Source organism: Chlorella variabilis (genome assembly GCF_000147415.1).
Source record: "Chlorella variabilis unplaced genomic scaffold CHLNCscaffold_2, whole genome shotgun sequence".
Classification (NCBI taxonomy): domain Eukaryota; kingdom Viridiplantae; phylum Chlorophyta; class Trebouxiophyceae; order Chlorellales; family Chlorellaceae; genus Chlorella; species Chlorella variabilis.
The window spans coordinates 2,147,242-2,160,528 of record NW_005435086.1 but is presented as its reverse complement, the minus strand read 5'-3'; the positions used below and the strand labels follow the sequence as shown (position 1 = coordinate 2,160,528).

Sequence of the window (13,287 nt, the reverse complement as noted above, 5' to 3'; positions counted from 1 at the left end):
GGAGGCAGGCGGGCGGCGGGATGGCTGGCGCGCCGCGCAGCCACGCTGCGGCCCGCCTCACGCGTGCGGGAAGGATGCGTTGATGAGCTGGAAGAAGCGGTTGGCGTAGTTGCGCTCGGGGGCGCTGGCGCCCAGCCCGCGCGTCACGCTGCCACCCAGAGTGAACACCTGCGTGCGCCGTGGAAGCGGGGCGGGCAGGAGCAGGGCTGGGAGCCTAGGGGGCTGTGGCGCCGCCGTTTACACGGCACCGCGAAGCGGTTGGCTGGGCCTGGGCATGCAGGCATTGGAGGCGCCCTTGCTTGGCTGCAGGCGGGTGCAGGCAGCGCCAGCCGGGGCAGCTCCACGCTGGCACTGCGCCCTGAGCTCGGCGCATGCCTCGCTGCTGCATGCCTCGCTGCAGCCTGCCCTGCCCCAGCACGGCTCAGTGGGTATGGGAGGTGTACGCGTGCTCCCACCTGGATGGGCTCCCCCGCCAGCAGCTTGGCGGCCACGCGGCGCAGGCGGGCCGCGGTGCCGTAATAGCCCTCCGCCCGCTGCACCTCCTCGTCTGTCAGGTACGGCTCCCAGGGCAGCTGGTCCTGCGGTAGGACCCCCACCGCGGCGCGCAGCCCCTCCCGTCAGAACACGGACAAGCAGCAGTGCGACAGAGACAAGCAGCAGCAGCAGCGGCCGGGGTAAGGCAGCCAGCACCGCCAGCTGCCTGCGCCACCATCACCGGCGGATGGAGCAAGCAGCAGTGCAAAGCGATGGCCCCACCCGCATGTTGGGCAGCGTGGGCGGCGGCGCGGCGGGGCACGGGTTGGGGGCCTTCACTCGAACGGCTGCTGCTGGCTGTGCTGCTGCGCTCGGCGTGTGCAGGCTGGCAAGTCCAGGGAACAGCATCCTGCCTGCGGGATGGCACGACATGCATGCAGTGACGGCTTGGGCAGGATGCTGCAAAAGGGTCCCTGCCGCCAGCTGCTGGCGGCGGTTGGCGCGGGCGTCGTGGAACCAAGCCTGGCGGCCCGGCGCAGTCAGCGCCCCGATCAGCGTCCTCAGCCATCCTGCAGGGCCTCACCCTGCTCCGTGAAAAGCGCCGTGGTGACCAGAGCGCCTAGCAGGGCGCCCAGCGCAACCCCCCACAAGCTGGGCAGCGCCTTGGGCTTCTTTCCCGACATGCTGTGGGCGCCGTGGCCCTCTGCGGCGGGGCTGGCCGTCAAGCTGTAAACAAGGGCGCCCTCACTGCGGCCGTGCTCCCACCCCATTAGGTCGCCGGGGCTGCTGAGGCAACGCCACGGTTGATACCGAGCAGTTCTGATGGCCGGGAAGGCCCGCAGAGCTCGCCAAAAACAAAAGCCAGCTGCTTTCTTTTTGGCGCCGCCGCCAACGTGGCGGCATGCCGCGGCAGTGCTTGTGAGGGGCAGATCTATGGCTTGTTCGATCATTCCAGATTGCAGCGTGATTCTGATGCTTCTGATAAACTTCCGCAAGGCATAATACCCAAACTACACACATGCATCACAGTCGCCGCTTGGCCACGTGTTCCAGCTGCCGGCGTTGCGGTGCAAGCGGTGTCATCAGCCAGCCATGGGTGTGTGTGACCAGCAGAGCCCACTGAGCATGGTGAGAAAAGGTATGGATCTAGCCAGCGGGCAGGTGCGGAATGCTGTGAAGCAGGCTGCTGATGGGCGGCAGCAGCCGCAAGGCCACAGGCGGCAGCGGTGGCGGGCGGCAGGTAGGTGGCAGCGGCTAGGGACTCCGCCAGCCTCCCAAGCCAAGCGATCGCTTGCCATCTGGCCCTTGCAGGTGCGCGGGAGCAGCCTGGAGAAGGAGCCGGGCAGCCGTGTGACGCGTGGCGCCCTGGCGTGTGCCACACACCCGCCTCCGACGACAAAACCCACCGATGCTCGCGCCTCCTCCATTCTGTGTTCCTCGCCTAGGGAGGGCAGCTCTCGTCTTTCCCCGCCCCTCTGTCCCCGCCCGCATTGCAACCATGTCAGCGGCCTGCGCCTCCCTCTCTCTGCTGCCCGTCCACTCCATCAACGTCCAGCGGCATGCTAGGGACCAGCAGCAGGCGGGCTGGCTGCCCCCGCAGCAGCGGCAACTCCTGAGCCGAAATCGGGCGCCAGAGCAGACGCAATCCAGGTGCGGTTGCTGGCTTGCACCAGCCCCGGGCCCGGCACGCCCACGGAAATCACAAATGCACCACGGCCGGGGGCGGGTGGCGGGGCTGGCTGGCTGGGAGCCCGCGGGGCGCCGGCGGCAGGCCGCCGCTGACGCCGCCAGGTGCCGCGCCACCGCAGTTGGTGCCAGCTTTCCCACAGCTCCGCCAGCTTCTCCACACCATGTGGCTGCATGGCCATTGGATGGCCAGGAGCCGTATCTGGCGCCGCATGCGCCGCACACTCTTGGCGGAACCCTGGCTTGCCGCTGACGCGCGCCTCGCGCACGCCGCCGCCGCTCCCCGTGTGCAGGCAAACCGTGCAGCCCCGCGCCATGTCCGGCGCCGCAGCCGACCTGGCCACCTACCACTTTGCGCAGCGGCACGCGGGCGCCACCAGCGAGTGGTTCCAGACCGCGGTGCGGGAGGTTGTGAAGCACATTGACGAGGCGCCTGTGCTGCAGACGGTGCAGCTGGGCGTCAGCGGCGCGCCGCCGCGCTGCAGCACCTACAGCGTCCACGACAGCGTGGTGGCGGTGCCAGAGGTGAGCAACAGCTGCCGGACTGGCCGGCTGGTGGGGCGGCGGGTGCCTCGGGCTGGCTGGCTGGATGGGGGAGCAGCACCCGCGTGCATCGCATCGGTTGCTTGCACCGCGCAGCCTGGCCGGCGCCTTGCTCCTGCCCGCCTCCGCCACTGCTCCATCCTGACCGCCGCCTGCTCGCCTGCCCCGCCTGCAGCTCTGGCAGGGCATCGCCGAGCACGTGAGCCAGCACTCGCCCGACGTCGTCATCCTGGTGCAGCGGGTGGCGCCGCACGCAGCGGCGGGCTCTCCCCAGGACGCCATGGACGAGGCGGCGGCCCCCGAGCAGCGGCAGCAGGGCGCCGCCGCCCCCAGCCCGCCCGGCAGCCCGCGCCTGCGGTCGGCGGGCAGCGGCGAGATGCGGGTGCATGCCGAGGAGGCGTGCCGCCGCCTGGTGTCGTCGGGCGTGGCAGACGCCATCCTGCTGCACGGCCAGGTCGGCGACTGCTGCGACGGCAGCGGCGACCACCACCACCACCCCCACGCCGCCGCCGAGCCGGCGCGGCAGCAGCCCACGCCCCGCCCCCTGCCCCTGCCCTCCATTGTGCCGTTCAGCCCTTCCAGCTGGGCGCCGCGCCGCGCCGCCGTGCGCACCGCCGCGCTGCGCCCCGTCGGCTCTGGCGGCAGCAGCAGCGCCGCCGCCGCCTCCTGCCAGCACAGCGCGTGCTACTGGGGCGTGGTGGTGCAGTCGCGGCTGCACACGGGCGCCGAGGGCTGCTACCTGCTCAAGACTGTGAAGAACGTGAGCCCCGGCACCGGCTGCACCTGCACCCACTTCTCGCTCACCCGCATCGCGCAGGGCGAGCACCTGGAGCAGCAGTTTGTGCAGTCGTGGCTGCTCTGAGCCGCGCGCCGCGCCCCTTAGTCCCCCTTGACCCTCCTTGCCGGCGCCAACCCTGGCGCCCCTATTCACGGCGCGCGCCTCGCGGCGCGCAGCCAACCAATTCTTTCCACCCCCAACGCCCGCCGTACTGATCGTCGCAAGGTTTTGAACCAGCCAGCCTCCCTGCTGAGCGAGACACTGTTCTTTTCATTCAGCCAGTCCCCTGCTTGCTCCTCACCGCCGCGCTGTGTGTACCTGTTCATTTTCATGCGAGAGCAGCAGCAAACGAACCCCCCTGTGCTTCCCTGTCTCATCAATCTCTTTGGATCCCCCTCTCCATCCAGCACTCTTGTACACCGCCCCGTCCCCGCCCGTCTGGCCGGCTTCCTTATGTTGTGCTGCCCTGAACTGCCCCGCTTGCCCCAACGCTCTCCCTACGCTCTCCGTTCCCCGCGCTCCTGTAACATGAGCGCATGATCCAGTCAACCGTTGTACTCAAACCAGGCGATGGCAGCGGTTGCGGCGTACCCCAGGAGGGACACCGCCACCAGGACGGGCACAAACAGGTCGCGCTCCTCTGGCTCAACATGCTGCCGTTGCTGCTCTGCTGGGGCGGCTGGCTGGCTGGCGGTGCGCTGCTCGCTCCTTGGCGGTGCGGCTTCTTGAGGTGGCTGGCCTTCCTCTGGGCCTGCAGGTGCACAAATGCGTCACAGGTGTGCCTGGGGTGGGTCAGAGGGCGGTGCCGGTGCGGGCGGCGCGGACGGCAGCCCTTGAAGCGGCGCAACTTGCCTGCTCTGCAGAGCGACAGGGGCCGCCTGGTGACTGCAGGTTGCGCTCCCCGTCGGCAAGGCAGGCAGGCTGGCCGAGCTGGAGCAACTGGGCCGCGTAAGTGGGCAGACATGCCGGTCGCTGGCATGCTGCTCTTATCAATCTGCGGAGAGAAAGGCACTGAAGAATGGGATGTGAAAGAAGCGATCAGCAGCAGGGCAGCGATGGCTCCAGGCTTCAGTAGCATACGGCGGCAGCATGTGGCGCAGCGCCGCCCGCCACGCCATGCGCGACGTGCACCTCCGTACATACTTGCTCCAAGTGAAGGTCCTGAAGTGTCTGACGGCTGATTAGTGTTTAAGCACACGCTCATAAGCTATCCGAGCGACACTGGAGCTGCTGCATCTGCCCGGAAACCGCCCACACCTGGGGACCAACATTCCCTTCCACCCTTGGGGTTCACAGGAGCAAAGGCTCCTCCCAAGCCCTGCAGTCCTGTTGCGTCCCCCAGTGCCTGGCCTGATCAACCTAGGACAAAGAAACAGCCATGGAGGGCCAAAATCAGACAAGGGTGTTCACACCCTGCGACGAGAGGTGGGGCGCAGCGTGCGCTGCTGGCAAAAGCAGAGAAACCCAAAGCTGACTGCCGCCGTCCTTCCCCTGCCACCGCCGCCCCGCCTGCTCGGCCCCCCGCCCGTCGACGGCCCTGCGACTCCGCTCCCCGCTGCCTGCCCCGCAGCCACCCCAATGGTGAGCGCCCGCTCGCCTCCCCTCCCACACGTCCTCGAGCTGCCGCCACAGGGTGCCCACCAGAGGGCTGGCTGGCTCGCTTGTAGCAACCTGGCTCATTGGCGGCAACAGCAGCGTCCGGCCGGCAGGTGCCACTCAGCAAGGACTCGGTCGCCTCTGCCGCCCTGCCTGCAGGCTTCCCAAATGACAAGACCGGCAGCCTGCTGACGGCAGTGATCCACATCTTTTGGTGCGACAGGCCTGCCCGCCTGCAGCACGTGTGCTGCCCTCCCTCCCTCATCCAGGCCCCGACTGCCTTCCCTGCCTGCCCGCCCCACCCCGACCATGCCCCCACGCCGCCCTGCCCTCCTGCCCCCGCCCACACCTGCAGCGCGGTGGTTGGTGCCGGCGTGCTGGCACTGCCGCGCGTGGTGGCTTGGCTGGGCTGGGTGGCGGGCCCCATTTGCACCATCCTGTCTTCGGTGTGAGCGAAGGGCCCAGATGGCCTGCCGCGCCCAACTTGCGTGCCTGGTGTCCGGATTCTCATGCCGCTGCTGCGCATGCCAGCCACCGACGCGCCGCATGCCTGGCCTCCCCGCGCCTTGGCGCAGGGTGCAGCTGACGTCCTCGCGGTGCGCATACCTCGGTTAGACGCGTGCCCCTCCTCCTTGCGGCCTGCAACTGCACCGACGGGGCAGCGGCTGGGCACCGCCCGGGCGCCTGCACCTGGCGCCCCCCGTCCCCCCAAACACACACCCCGCTCCCCCCATCCTCTACTGCTGCAGGATGCTGGCCATGGTGTATTGCGTGAATGGCGTGGAGCACGCCAGGTGGGGGTCGGCCCGCTGGCATGGCTGGCAAGGGGGCCGCAGCAAGCAGGTCGCAGCAGGCGCGGGGCCGCGGGCAGCTGGCGCTGTGCGCACTCGTGGGCCCGCAAACACACATGCACGGCTCACTGCTCAGCCAAGGCGTGCCCGCTGCCGGTACCACCTGCCGCAGGTACCACCACGCCGTGAAGCACATCATGGTGAGGGTCCAGCCCAGCCTGCCAGCCGCCGAGGCAGCCCGCCAGCGGTCCATGCGGGCGCCGGCACTGCCCGCCTCCCACCCCACCATGATCTGCCTCCTGCAGGGGTGTGGCGGGGCGATCGGTGTCACCATCTTCCAGCTGACCAACATCGTGCTCATCACCATCGCATGTTGGCGCCCCTTGCCCTGCCGCGACGCATGCCGGCAGTGCACCTTGTTTCGCCAGCGTGCAGCCCACAGGCGCAGCCTCGTTTCGCCCCCTGCTCAGCTCCTGTCTTCTCTCTCCCTGCCTTCCTGCCCCCACCCTACCCCCACAGACACCATCACGGGGGCGCTGTCCCTGAAGACCATAGCCACCATGTCATGTGAGGTGGGGGGCGTCGCCCCCGGCGACTGCTTCAACGAGAGCTGGAAGCTGACCCTCATCTTCAGCGCCGGCGAGGCCATCCTCAGCCAGGTGGGGGCCGCCCAGACCCGCCGCACCGCATCGCGTGCCGTGCGCTGAGCGCCGAGGCGTGGGATGGGGCCGCACCTGGGCCCGCCAGCCACGGCAGCGGTCCTGCAATGATGGGCGGCTCCGGCGACTCGAGCATGGCGCCCCTGCACTGGCCTCCCCTGGAGTGCCGCCACGCCTGCGCGGCACCGGGCCCCCGCAGGTGCCCAGCCTGGAGGCGGCCTGGTGGGTGTCCTTCATAGGAGTGGCCACCTCCCTCTTCTACTGCGTGGTGGCACTGGTGCTGGGCCTCATCTACTGTGAGCGCCGCGCGGCGCATGGCGCTGTGCAGTGCGGCCTGCCGCGGCCCAGCAGGCGGCATGTGTGTGCCCGCTCGGCTTCCGGCAGCTCCCCGCATGCTGTGCTTGGCACTGGCCGTGAGCTGAGCTGGGCTGTCCGCTTTGCTGCTCTTGTGCGCAGCGGGCAACCACCTGGGCAGTGTTGGCGGCATCCAGGCCAACAGCGTGAACAAGGCATTTGGGATTGTGAGTGCCCGCCTGCCAGTCGCGCGTGCGCAGCTTCTTTTGCATGTGGGTCGACGGCCTGACCTCTGACCCATCAGCACTGCTGTGCTGGCGCCCACCGCCGCCCTGCAGCTCAACGCGCTGGGTGGCGTCGCGTTTGCGTGAGTTGCAGCAGAGCAGAGCAGCAGGCAGAGGGCGGCGCAGACAACGCTGCGCCATCACTGTGTGATGCCTGAAGCAGGGATCACCGCCTGCGCAGTCCACACGGCATGAAGAGGCAGCAGTCGACTCACCCCTGGCTGCCTTCACCCCCTGTCTCCCCTGCCCCTGCCCCTGCCCTCGCCTCCCTCCTCCTGCAGCTACTCCTTCTCCCTCATCCTGCTGGAGATTCAGGCAGGTGGTGGCGACCCAGCCCAGCCACTCGTGTCAGCCCGCTTCTCTGAGCCACACGGCACACGCGCACCACCTGCCTGCGCGCTGCTGCTGCACCTCAACGGCTCTGCGCTGCTGGCTGCCACCCCGCCGCTCTGCTCCGAGCTTGCAGGACACGCTGCGCCAGCCGCCGTCAACGGTCAAAACCATGAAGAGGGCGGTGGACATCGGCGTTGGGGGTGAGGCGCGGCCCGCCTGCTGGTCGCCCTCCCCCCGCCTCCCCTGGCTGCTGCCGCCGCCTCCCAAACCAGCCTGCCTCATCATCTGCAGGTGCCTTTGTGTTCTACTTCACTGTGGCAGTTGCCGGATACGTGTCTTTGGGCAACGGTGAGCGGGGCCTGCCAGTCAGTGGCGCTCCCGCTGCCTGCTGCGGCCAGCAGGTTGGATGGCTCACCCTCAGGCCGGGCCCCGTTACGGGTTCTGAGGCTTGCCCTGGCCTGGCTGAGTGCAGATGTGCCCAGCATGGTGCTGGCTGGCTTCCCCAAAGCGCCCACGGGGCTTCTGATTGCCGCCAACGCCGCCATCATGTGAGGCGCCCGGCTTGCACGGCCGCCGCCGCACATACCTGCCGGCCTGGGTGCGTTCAGCCACTCGCTGAGGTGGCATGCTGAGCTAACTTACTTGACTGCAGGCTGCACATGCTCACTGCCTTCCAGGTCTTTGCGCAGGCAAGTGCAGGCCGGGAAATGCTGTTGGGCTCATCTGGCCACAGCAACACACCGAGCGGCACTGTACAGCTGGCCCAGCAACCTCTGCCACTCCCCATGCTGATCCTGATCCCACTCTGCTGCCCTGTTGTGGACCCCACCTTTCACTGCTCAGCCTCTGTTTGAGACGGCGGAGTCCCACCTGAAAGCCTGGCGCCTGCGGCGGGCTGGCGTGCGCCCCACCGGCGCCATCACCGACGCCGAGAAGCCGCGTGGCGCCGCTGGTGGGTGCCTGGCAAGGCTGCCGGCCTGTTTGCAGGCGGGACGATGCATGGGGCTGTTTGCAGATCGGCTGGCGCCAGCATCCCCTTCACAAGCTGCAGGTGTTGCCCCCTACCCTGCGCCCCCTCCCCCCGGGCCAGCCCCCGGCACGGTAGCTGATGCCACCGACGAGCAGGCGGTGCGCGACAGGCTGGTGAGGAACACGGCTCCCCACCCCACCCTGCGCCCAGGTGAGCCCAAGCCGCGCTGGCCAGCAACAGCAGAGGCCGGCGCCTGCTTGGCCCAACGCCTCTGCGCAGCAGTGCCTGCATGCTCGCAGCGACATAAGCCCACCCTTGCGCACCTGCGCCTTACACCCCAATGCTGCGCCGCATGATCTGCAGAGGGCTACCAGGCGCCCATCCGCATCAGTGCCCGCGCCAGCGCCGGCGGCAGCAGCCTGGGCCGCCAGAGCGCCTTCGGTAGGCACGGGTCGCAGCTCAGGGTGCTGCGTGCCACCCCCACCGCACTCCCCAGCAGCAGCTCTCCCGCTGGAAGCCATGGCTGCCTGCGCTGCGCCGCCTGCGTGCAGGCGAGACCCTGCACCGCCTGAGCCAGACGGTGGGCATGTACCATGTCGACACAGGCCTCACCAACGGTAAACACACAGCAGCAGCAGGAACATGCTCCCCGCCGCTCGCTGCTGGTCGCCTTCACTCGCCCCACCCCTGGCTGTGCTGCAGAGGCGGTGCCTCTGAACGATGACAGGTACCTGCTGCCCTTCTGGCAGGCAAGCTGCTGGCGCCGCCGAGTCAGCTCAGCGACACGTGGCACCACCTGGGCCACCTTTTCCAGCAAGACCTGAACTGCCTGCCAGTAGGCTGCTCTGATGCCTGCCCCCAGCTGTTCCGCACCTCTCGGGTCCTGCATTGCATGCCCCACCGCGGGCCTGCCCTGCCCGCTCGCCTCCCCCCTGCTCGCCGCGCAGCGCCTCGTCCTGCGCACCACCTACGTGGGCATCACATGCATCATCTCCATCGTGCTGCCCTTCTTCAGTGACATCGTGAGAGAGGGCTGCTGGCGGGGAGAGGGAGAGAGGAAAAACGCGGCTGTGTTCTGTTGGCTTGTGAGCTGGCCGCGAGCCCTGCATGGGCGCAGTGCGAGTGAGGGTGCCTGCCCCCTTTCTTGCAGGTGGGCCTGGTGGGCGCGCTGACCTTCTTCCCGCTGTCGGTGTACTTCCCGTTCAGAATGTACAACATGTGAGCGCATGGGCTGCGGCTGGGGGGTCGCCGAGCGGCTGCTGCGGTGGGGCAGGCGGCTCAGCCTCTTTTTTCTTTGCGAATTGCCGCAGTGTCTACCGCCCCGGCGGCCTGGTCAAGTGGGTGCTCCTGGTGACGTGCATCTTCATGTTCTTGGTTTGCGCCGCCGCCACCGTGGCAGCGATGAGGGGCATCATCAACAACTGGACGCACTACCAGGTGCGGCGAAGCGCAGGCGCGTGCCTCCCTGCTTCGTATTAGCGCGCTGCAGATGCCTCCTTGTGGGCATCCCGCTGCCGCTGCTGGGGCCGCGCCGCAGACGCCCCGCCGCCCGAAGCCGCTCCCTGCAGATCTTTGGCGACTGAGCGCTGCTGCTGCCTTGCGTCACCGCGGCGGCCAGCACAAATTTCCGACCTTGGCGCCGCCGCATCGATGCATATTGCTGTCGACAGGCTGTGAGCTCCCCCAACCCTCCCATCACTCCCTCGCCCAGCTGGCAATGCTTTCTGTTCATGATCATCACACCCTTCCACCCACCCGCTTGAAACTCAACCAACGCCAGACCAGCCAAGCAGCCGGCCACCCCCTCCATGCAACTCGTGCTGCACGTTTTGCCACCTGACGATGCAGCCGCTGCCACTTTTGCTTTGAACCGTGCATGTAAATGAACTCATGGATACGCATAAGGAAACGCAGAGGAAATGGCAGCAGGCAGCAGGAAAGGATGCGGGGGCGGGGAGGGGCAGTCGAGCAAGGGCAGCAGTGGAGCAGCAGCTGGAGCGGAAACAGAGCGGGAGCTGCAGCACGGCAGCACGCCGAGCGGCTCAGCGTTGCTGCCGGGGATGGGCCTTGCGCGGCCTTCACTTGCCTCCTTTCGCATCCGCCACCCAGAGCTTCTTCAGCCCCTTCTTTGCCGCCGCCTTGGGGCCCTCGCGTGACACCTTCGTCTCCACTCTGTCGGCCACCGCCATCGCCTTTTCCAAGCTCTTGCGCTTGCGCTCCTTCTGCTTGCTGCTTCTACTGCCGCGCTTGGCTTGCGGCTGCTTCGCCCGCGGCTGCCTGGCGCGGGCTGCTGCCGCAGCGGCTTCCCCCGTGTCCATCGCTGCGGAACAGGGAGGGCGATGGTGAGCTGGCGCGTGTTTGTGGTGCAAGATGTGCTAGCGTTCTGCATGGGGGGGGGAAGCCCGCGCACCTATAAAGTCGGCAGCTTGTTCCGGCGGACCGGTTTGCCACTCGGCAGCGCCGCCGCCGCCGCCGCCCGCCGCCGCGCCGCCATCCTCGACGTCCATGCCATGCTGCTGCTGGCGCTGCTTCTTTCCACCTGCACCGCACATGAGGCACGCGCTGTTGAGCAGCCTGGGGCGGGCAAGCGGTGTGCGTCAAATTTGCTTGTGGGGTGGCGGCTCACGGTGCTTGCCCATCGAGCCTGGGGGAGAGTGCCCCAATCCTCGCCCTTGCGTTTGGGGTTTGGGGCGGTTCTGCGCGAGGTGCCTTTCCTACGCTTGCTGACGTGTCGGCGCCTTGCGCTGTCCAAAATTGCGCTAAACCCACAACCCCCCTCACACCTTCGTTTGCAACCCACCCACTTGTGATTCCCCCACTTGTGTGTGGCCAATACGCCGCCCTGTGCCCCTCACACACCAACTTCGGTTCAGTGGGAAACTCGCCAACACCAGAACCAAAAAACTAACTCTGGGGTGAGCACTCCAGGATGTATCAATGCAGATCTGAGAGCGAGGGAAAGGGTCGGTTCTGGGCCCGGCCAGACCTCTACAACACACCGACAAACTACTGCCTGCGCTGCAGGCCTTGCAAGCAAGGCTGTTGTGCATAGCATCGCCGTCCAGTGATGGATGAGGACGAGGCAACAAGACTAGGCGTGTTGGAGCGTCTCCAAGCCACCGGGCGGCCGGCCACCGCGGAGGACCTGGCCAGGTATTCTTGAGAGCCGCGGCGCCCCCTCACTGGGCCGCATGCACTTCCTGATTGCCCCTGAAGCAAAATACGCCCGCATGGCCCGCCATGAGACTCCTCCCACCAGCCGCCAACCATCCGCCGTCGCCGCCCGCACGCCTACCACCGCCCCGTCCCCCGCCTGCCTGCAGCTCCCTGGGCATCCCTGGGCGGGTTGTGGTCGGCCTGATGGAGCGGCTGGTGGCCCAGGGTGTGGCGGAGGAGGTTCCGGCCAACTCCTCCCAGAGCCCCACCTACCGCCTGGTGCAGCCGCGGCGCCGCGCCCGCAACGGCAGCGGCGGCGTGCAGCCCAAAGTGGGGCGCCCCGGCCCCATGCACAGCCCCACCGCCGCCCACCAGGTGCGCACAGCCGCGGACGGCCAGCCAGGCCGGCCGCGCGGCCACGCCTCAGCCAGGGGCAGCCGGTGCGGCTACGTCCCCGCGCGGGCGCATAGTAGCTTTGCTGGCATGTTCCGGTGACGCCCGCCGCCCGCAGCCGCCAGGCCCCACCCCGCCCGCCTGCCCCCGTGCCCCCTGCAGGCCGCCCAGCAGCACCCCTACATGGCAGGCATGGTGCCATACGGCTATGCCCCCTACCACGGCCAGCAGGTGCTGTACTACCCGGCAGGCATGGCGCCCTTCCAGCAGCAGCCCATGCCCGCGGGCGCCCCGCAGTGGCACCGCCCAGGCATGCCTGGCGGCGCGCGGCCGCAGCAGCAGCAGGCCGGCGGCGGGCCTGCGGGCGGCATGGGTGTGGGGCCCATTGGGGTTGCGGGCCCTCAGCACATGGGCTACCCCATGCAGCCATACTATTACGCGGCGGCGGGGGCGCCCATGCCCCTGCCGTCCAACGGCCAGCCGCGCCCGGCGCCCATGCCGCGCGCCGCCAGCGGCAGCAGCGGCAGCACCGGCTGGGGCGGCGTGCCGCTGTCGCAGTCGTCGGCGGAGGTGATGGTGGGGGCGGTGCCCAGCCCGCGCAGCACGCAGAGCATGCAGAGCGCGCAGGAGCTGCCGCCCGCGGGCAGCTCCCAGGAGCTGCCGCTGGCTCGCTCCAGAGCTGCCAGCAGCGGGGTGGGAGACAAGGAGGAGCCGGCTGTGGTGGCGGCAGCGCTGGCAGCGGCAGAGGGCCAGGCCAGGGAGGCGGTGGCGGTGGTGGCTGTGGCGCAGCAGGCGGCGGCGGCGGCGGAGCCCGAGTCAGCATCGCAGGCGGGCCCCAGCAGCACAGAGGGGGGCAGCGAGGAGGACGGGGATGCGCAGCAGCTGGCCGGCTCGGTGGCGGCGGGCAGCATCAGCAGCAGCGGCGGCGAGGGCGCCGTGGCCGCGGCGGGCAGCGGCCGCCGCACCGGCAGCTCATCCGGCGGCAGCAGCGGCGGCAGCCGGCGCAGCAGAGGCAGCCGCGAGCGCCAGCCCTGCGCCTTCTTCCTTAAAACAGGCACCTGCGCGTACGGGGACAGGTGGGCGGGGCGGGGCGGGCGCCTGCTGCTGCTGCCGCGCCAAGGGCTCCTTGCTCAGCTCACTCACCAGCCCACATTTCAGCCAGACGCCCAACCCCGGGCGGCCGCGCGCCTCTCCCTGCTTGGCCCTGCTCATCCCAACCCTCACCTCACCTCCCCCACCCCACCCACCCCACCCACCCCCTCATCGCAGCTGCAAGTTTGCGCACCCCTTTGACAAGGCCCCCAAGGTTGAGTTCAACTCGCTGGGCCTG

The 13,287-nt window shown here is 68.9% G+C and overlaps 4 protein-coding genes across 4 annotated transcripts in view; 3 read left to right on the top strand and 1 right to left on the bottom strand.

The window, feature by feature from the left end:
* CHLNCDRAFT_56786 (hypothetical protein) overlaps window positions 1-1,218 on the bottom strand; it is a 4,067-nt gene extending 2,849 nt beyond the window's left edge. The window contains exons 1-4 of the mRNA XM_005851243.1: window positions 1,058-1,218; window positions 757-887; window positions 456-578; window positions 62-168 (exon numbers count right to left, since the gene is read on the bottom strand). Coding sequence (XP_005851305.1) covers window positions 62-168; window positions 456-578; window positions 757-887; window positions 1,058-1,157 — 461 coding nt within the window. The 5' untranslated portion in view covers window positions 1,158-1,218. The remainder of the gene's footprint in view (window positions 1-61; window positions 169-455; window positions 579-756; window positions 888-1,057) is intronic.
* A 961-nt stretch (window positions 1,219-2,179) lies between these two features.
* Window positions 2,180-3,565, top strand: CHLNCDRAFT_138134 (hypothetical protein; the record flags this gene model as incomplete). The annotated part of the gene is made up of 3 exons (XM_005851542.1): window positions 2,180-2,265; window positions 2,454-2,685; window positions 2,879-3,565. The coding sequence occupies 3 exons, from the start codon at window positions 2,180-2,182 to the stop codon at window positions 3,563-3,565; spliced, it is 1,005 nt and encodes a 334-aa protein (XP_005851604.1).
* Window positions 3,566-4,859: 1,294 nt separating this feature from the next.
* CHLNCDRAFT_138133 (hypothetical protein) lies at window positions 4,860-9,991 on the top strand (the record flags this gene model as incomplete). The annotated part of the gene is made up of 26 exons (XM_005851541.1): window positions 4,860-4,906; window positions 5,052-5,092; window positions 5,237-5,291; window positions 5,433-5,525; window positions 5,653-5,673; window positions 5,827-5,871; window positions 6,041-6,068; window positions 6,174-6,240; window positions 6,388-6,527; window positions 6,727-6,823; window positions 6,984-7,048; window positions 7,160-7,188; window positions 7,387-7,450; window positions 7,572-7,638; window positions 7,730-7,786; window positions 7,911-7,986; window positions 8,091-8,115; window positions 8,282-8,390; window positions 8,529-8,618; window positions 8,772-8,849; window positions 8,960-9,025; window positions 9,158-9,243; window positions 9,356-9,430; window positions 9,559-9,626; window positions 9,719-9,845; window positions 9,977-9,991. 26 exons carry the CDS (start codon window positions 4,860-4,862, stop codon window positions 9,989-9,991), a joined length of 1,731 nt encoding a protein of 576 aa, XP_005851603.1.
* A 1,484-nt stretch (window positions 9,992-11,475) lies between these two features.
* CHLNCDRAFT_138131 (expressed protein) overlaps window positions 11,476-13,287 on the top strand; it is a gene marked incomplete at both ends in the record, with an annotated part of 2,918 nt that continues 1,106 nt past the window's right edge. The window contains 4 exons of the mRNA XM_005851540.1: window positions 11,476-11,561; window positions 11,732-11,939; window positions 12,120-13,033; window positions 13,227-13,268. Coding sequence (XP_005851602.1) covers window positions 11,476-11,561; window positions 11,732-11,939; window positions 12,120-13,033; window positions 13,227-13,268 — 1,250 coding nt within the window. The remainder of the gene's footprint in view (window positions 11,562-11,731; window positions 11,940-12,119; window positions 13,034-13,226; window positions 13,269-13,287) is intronic.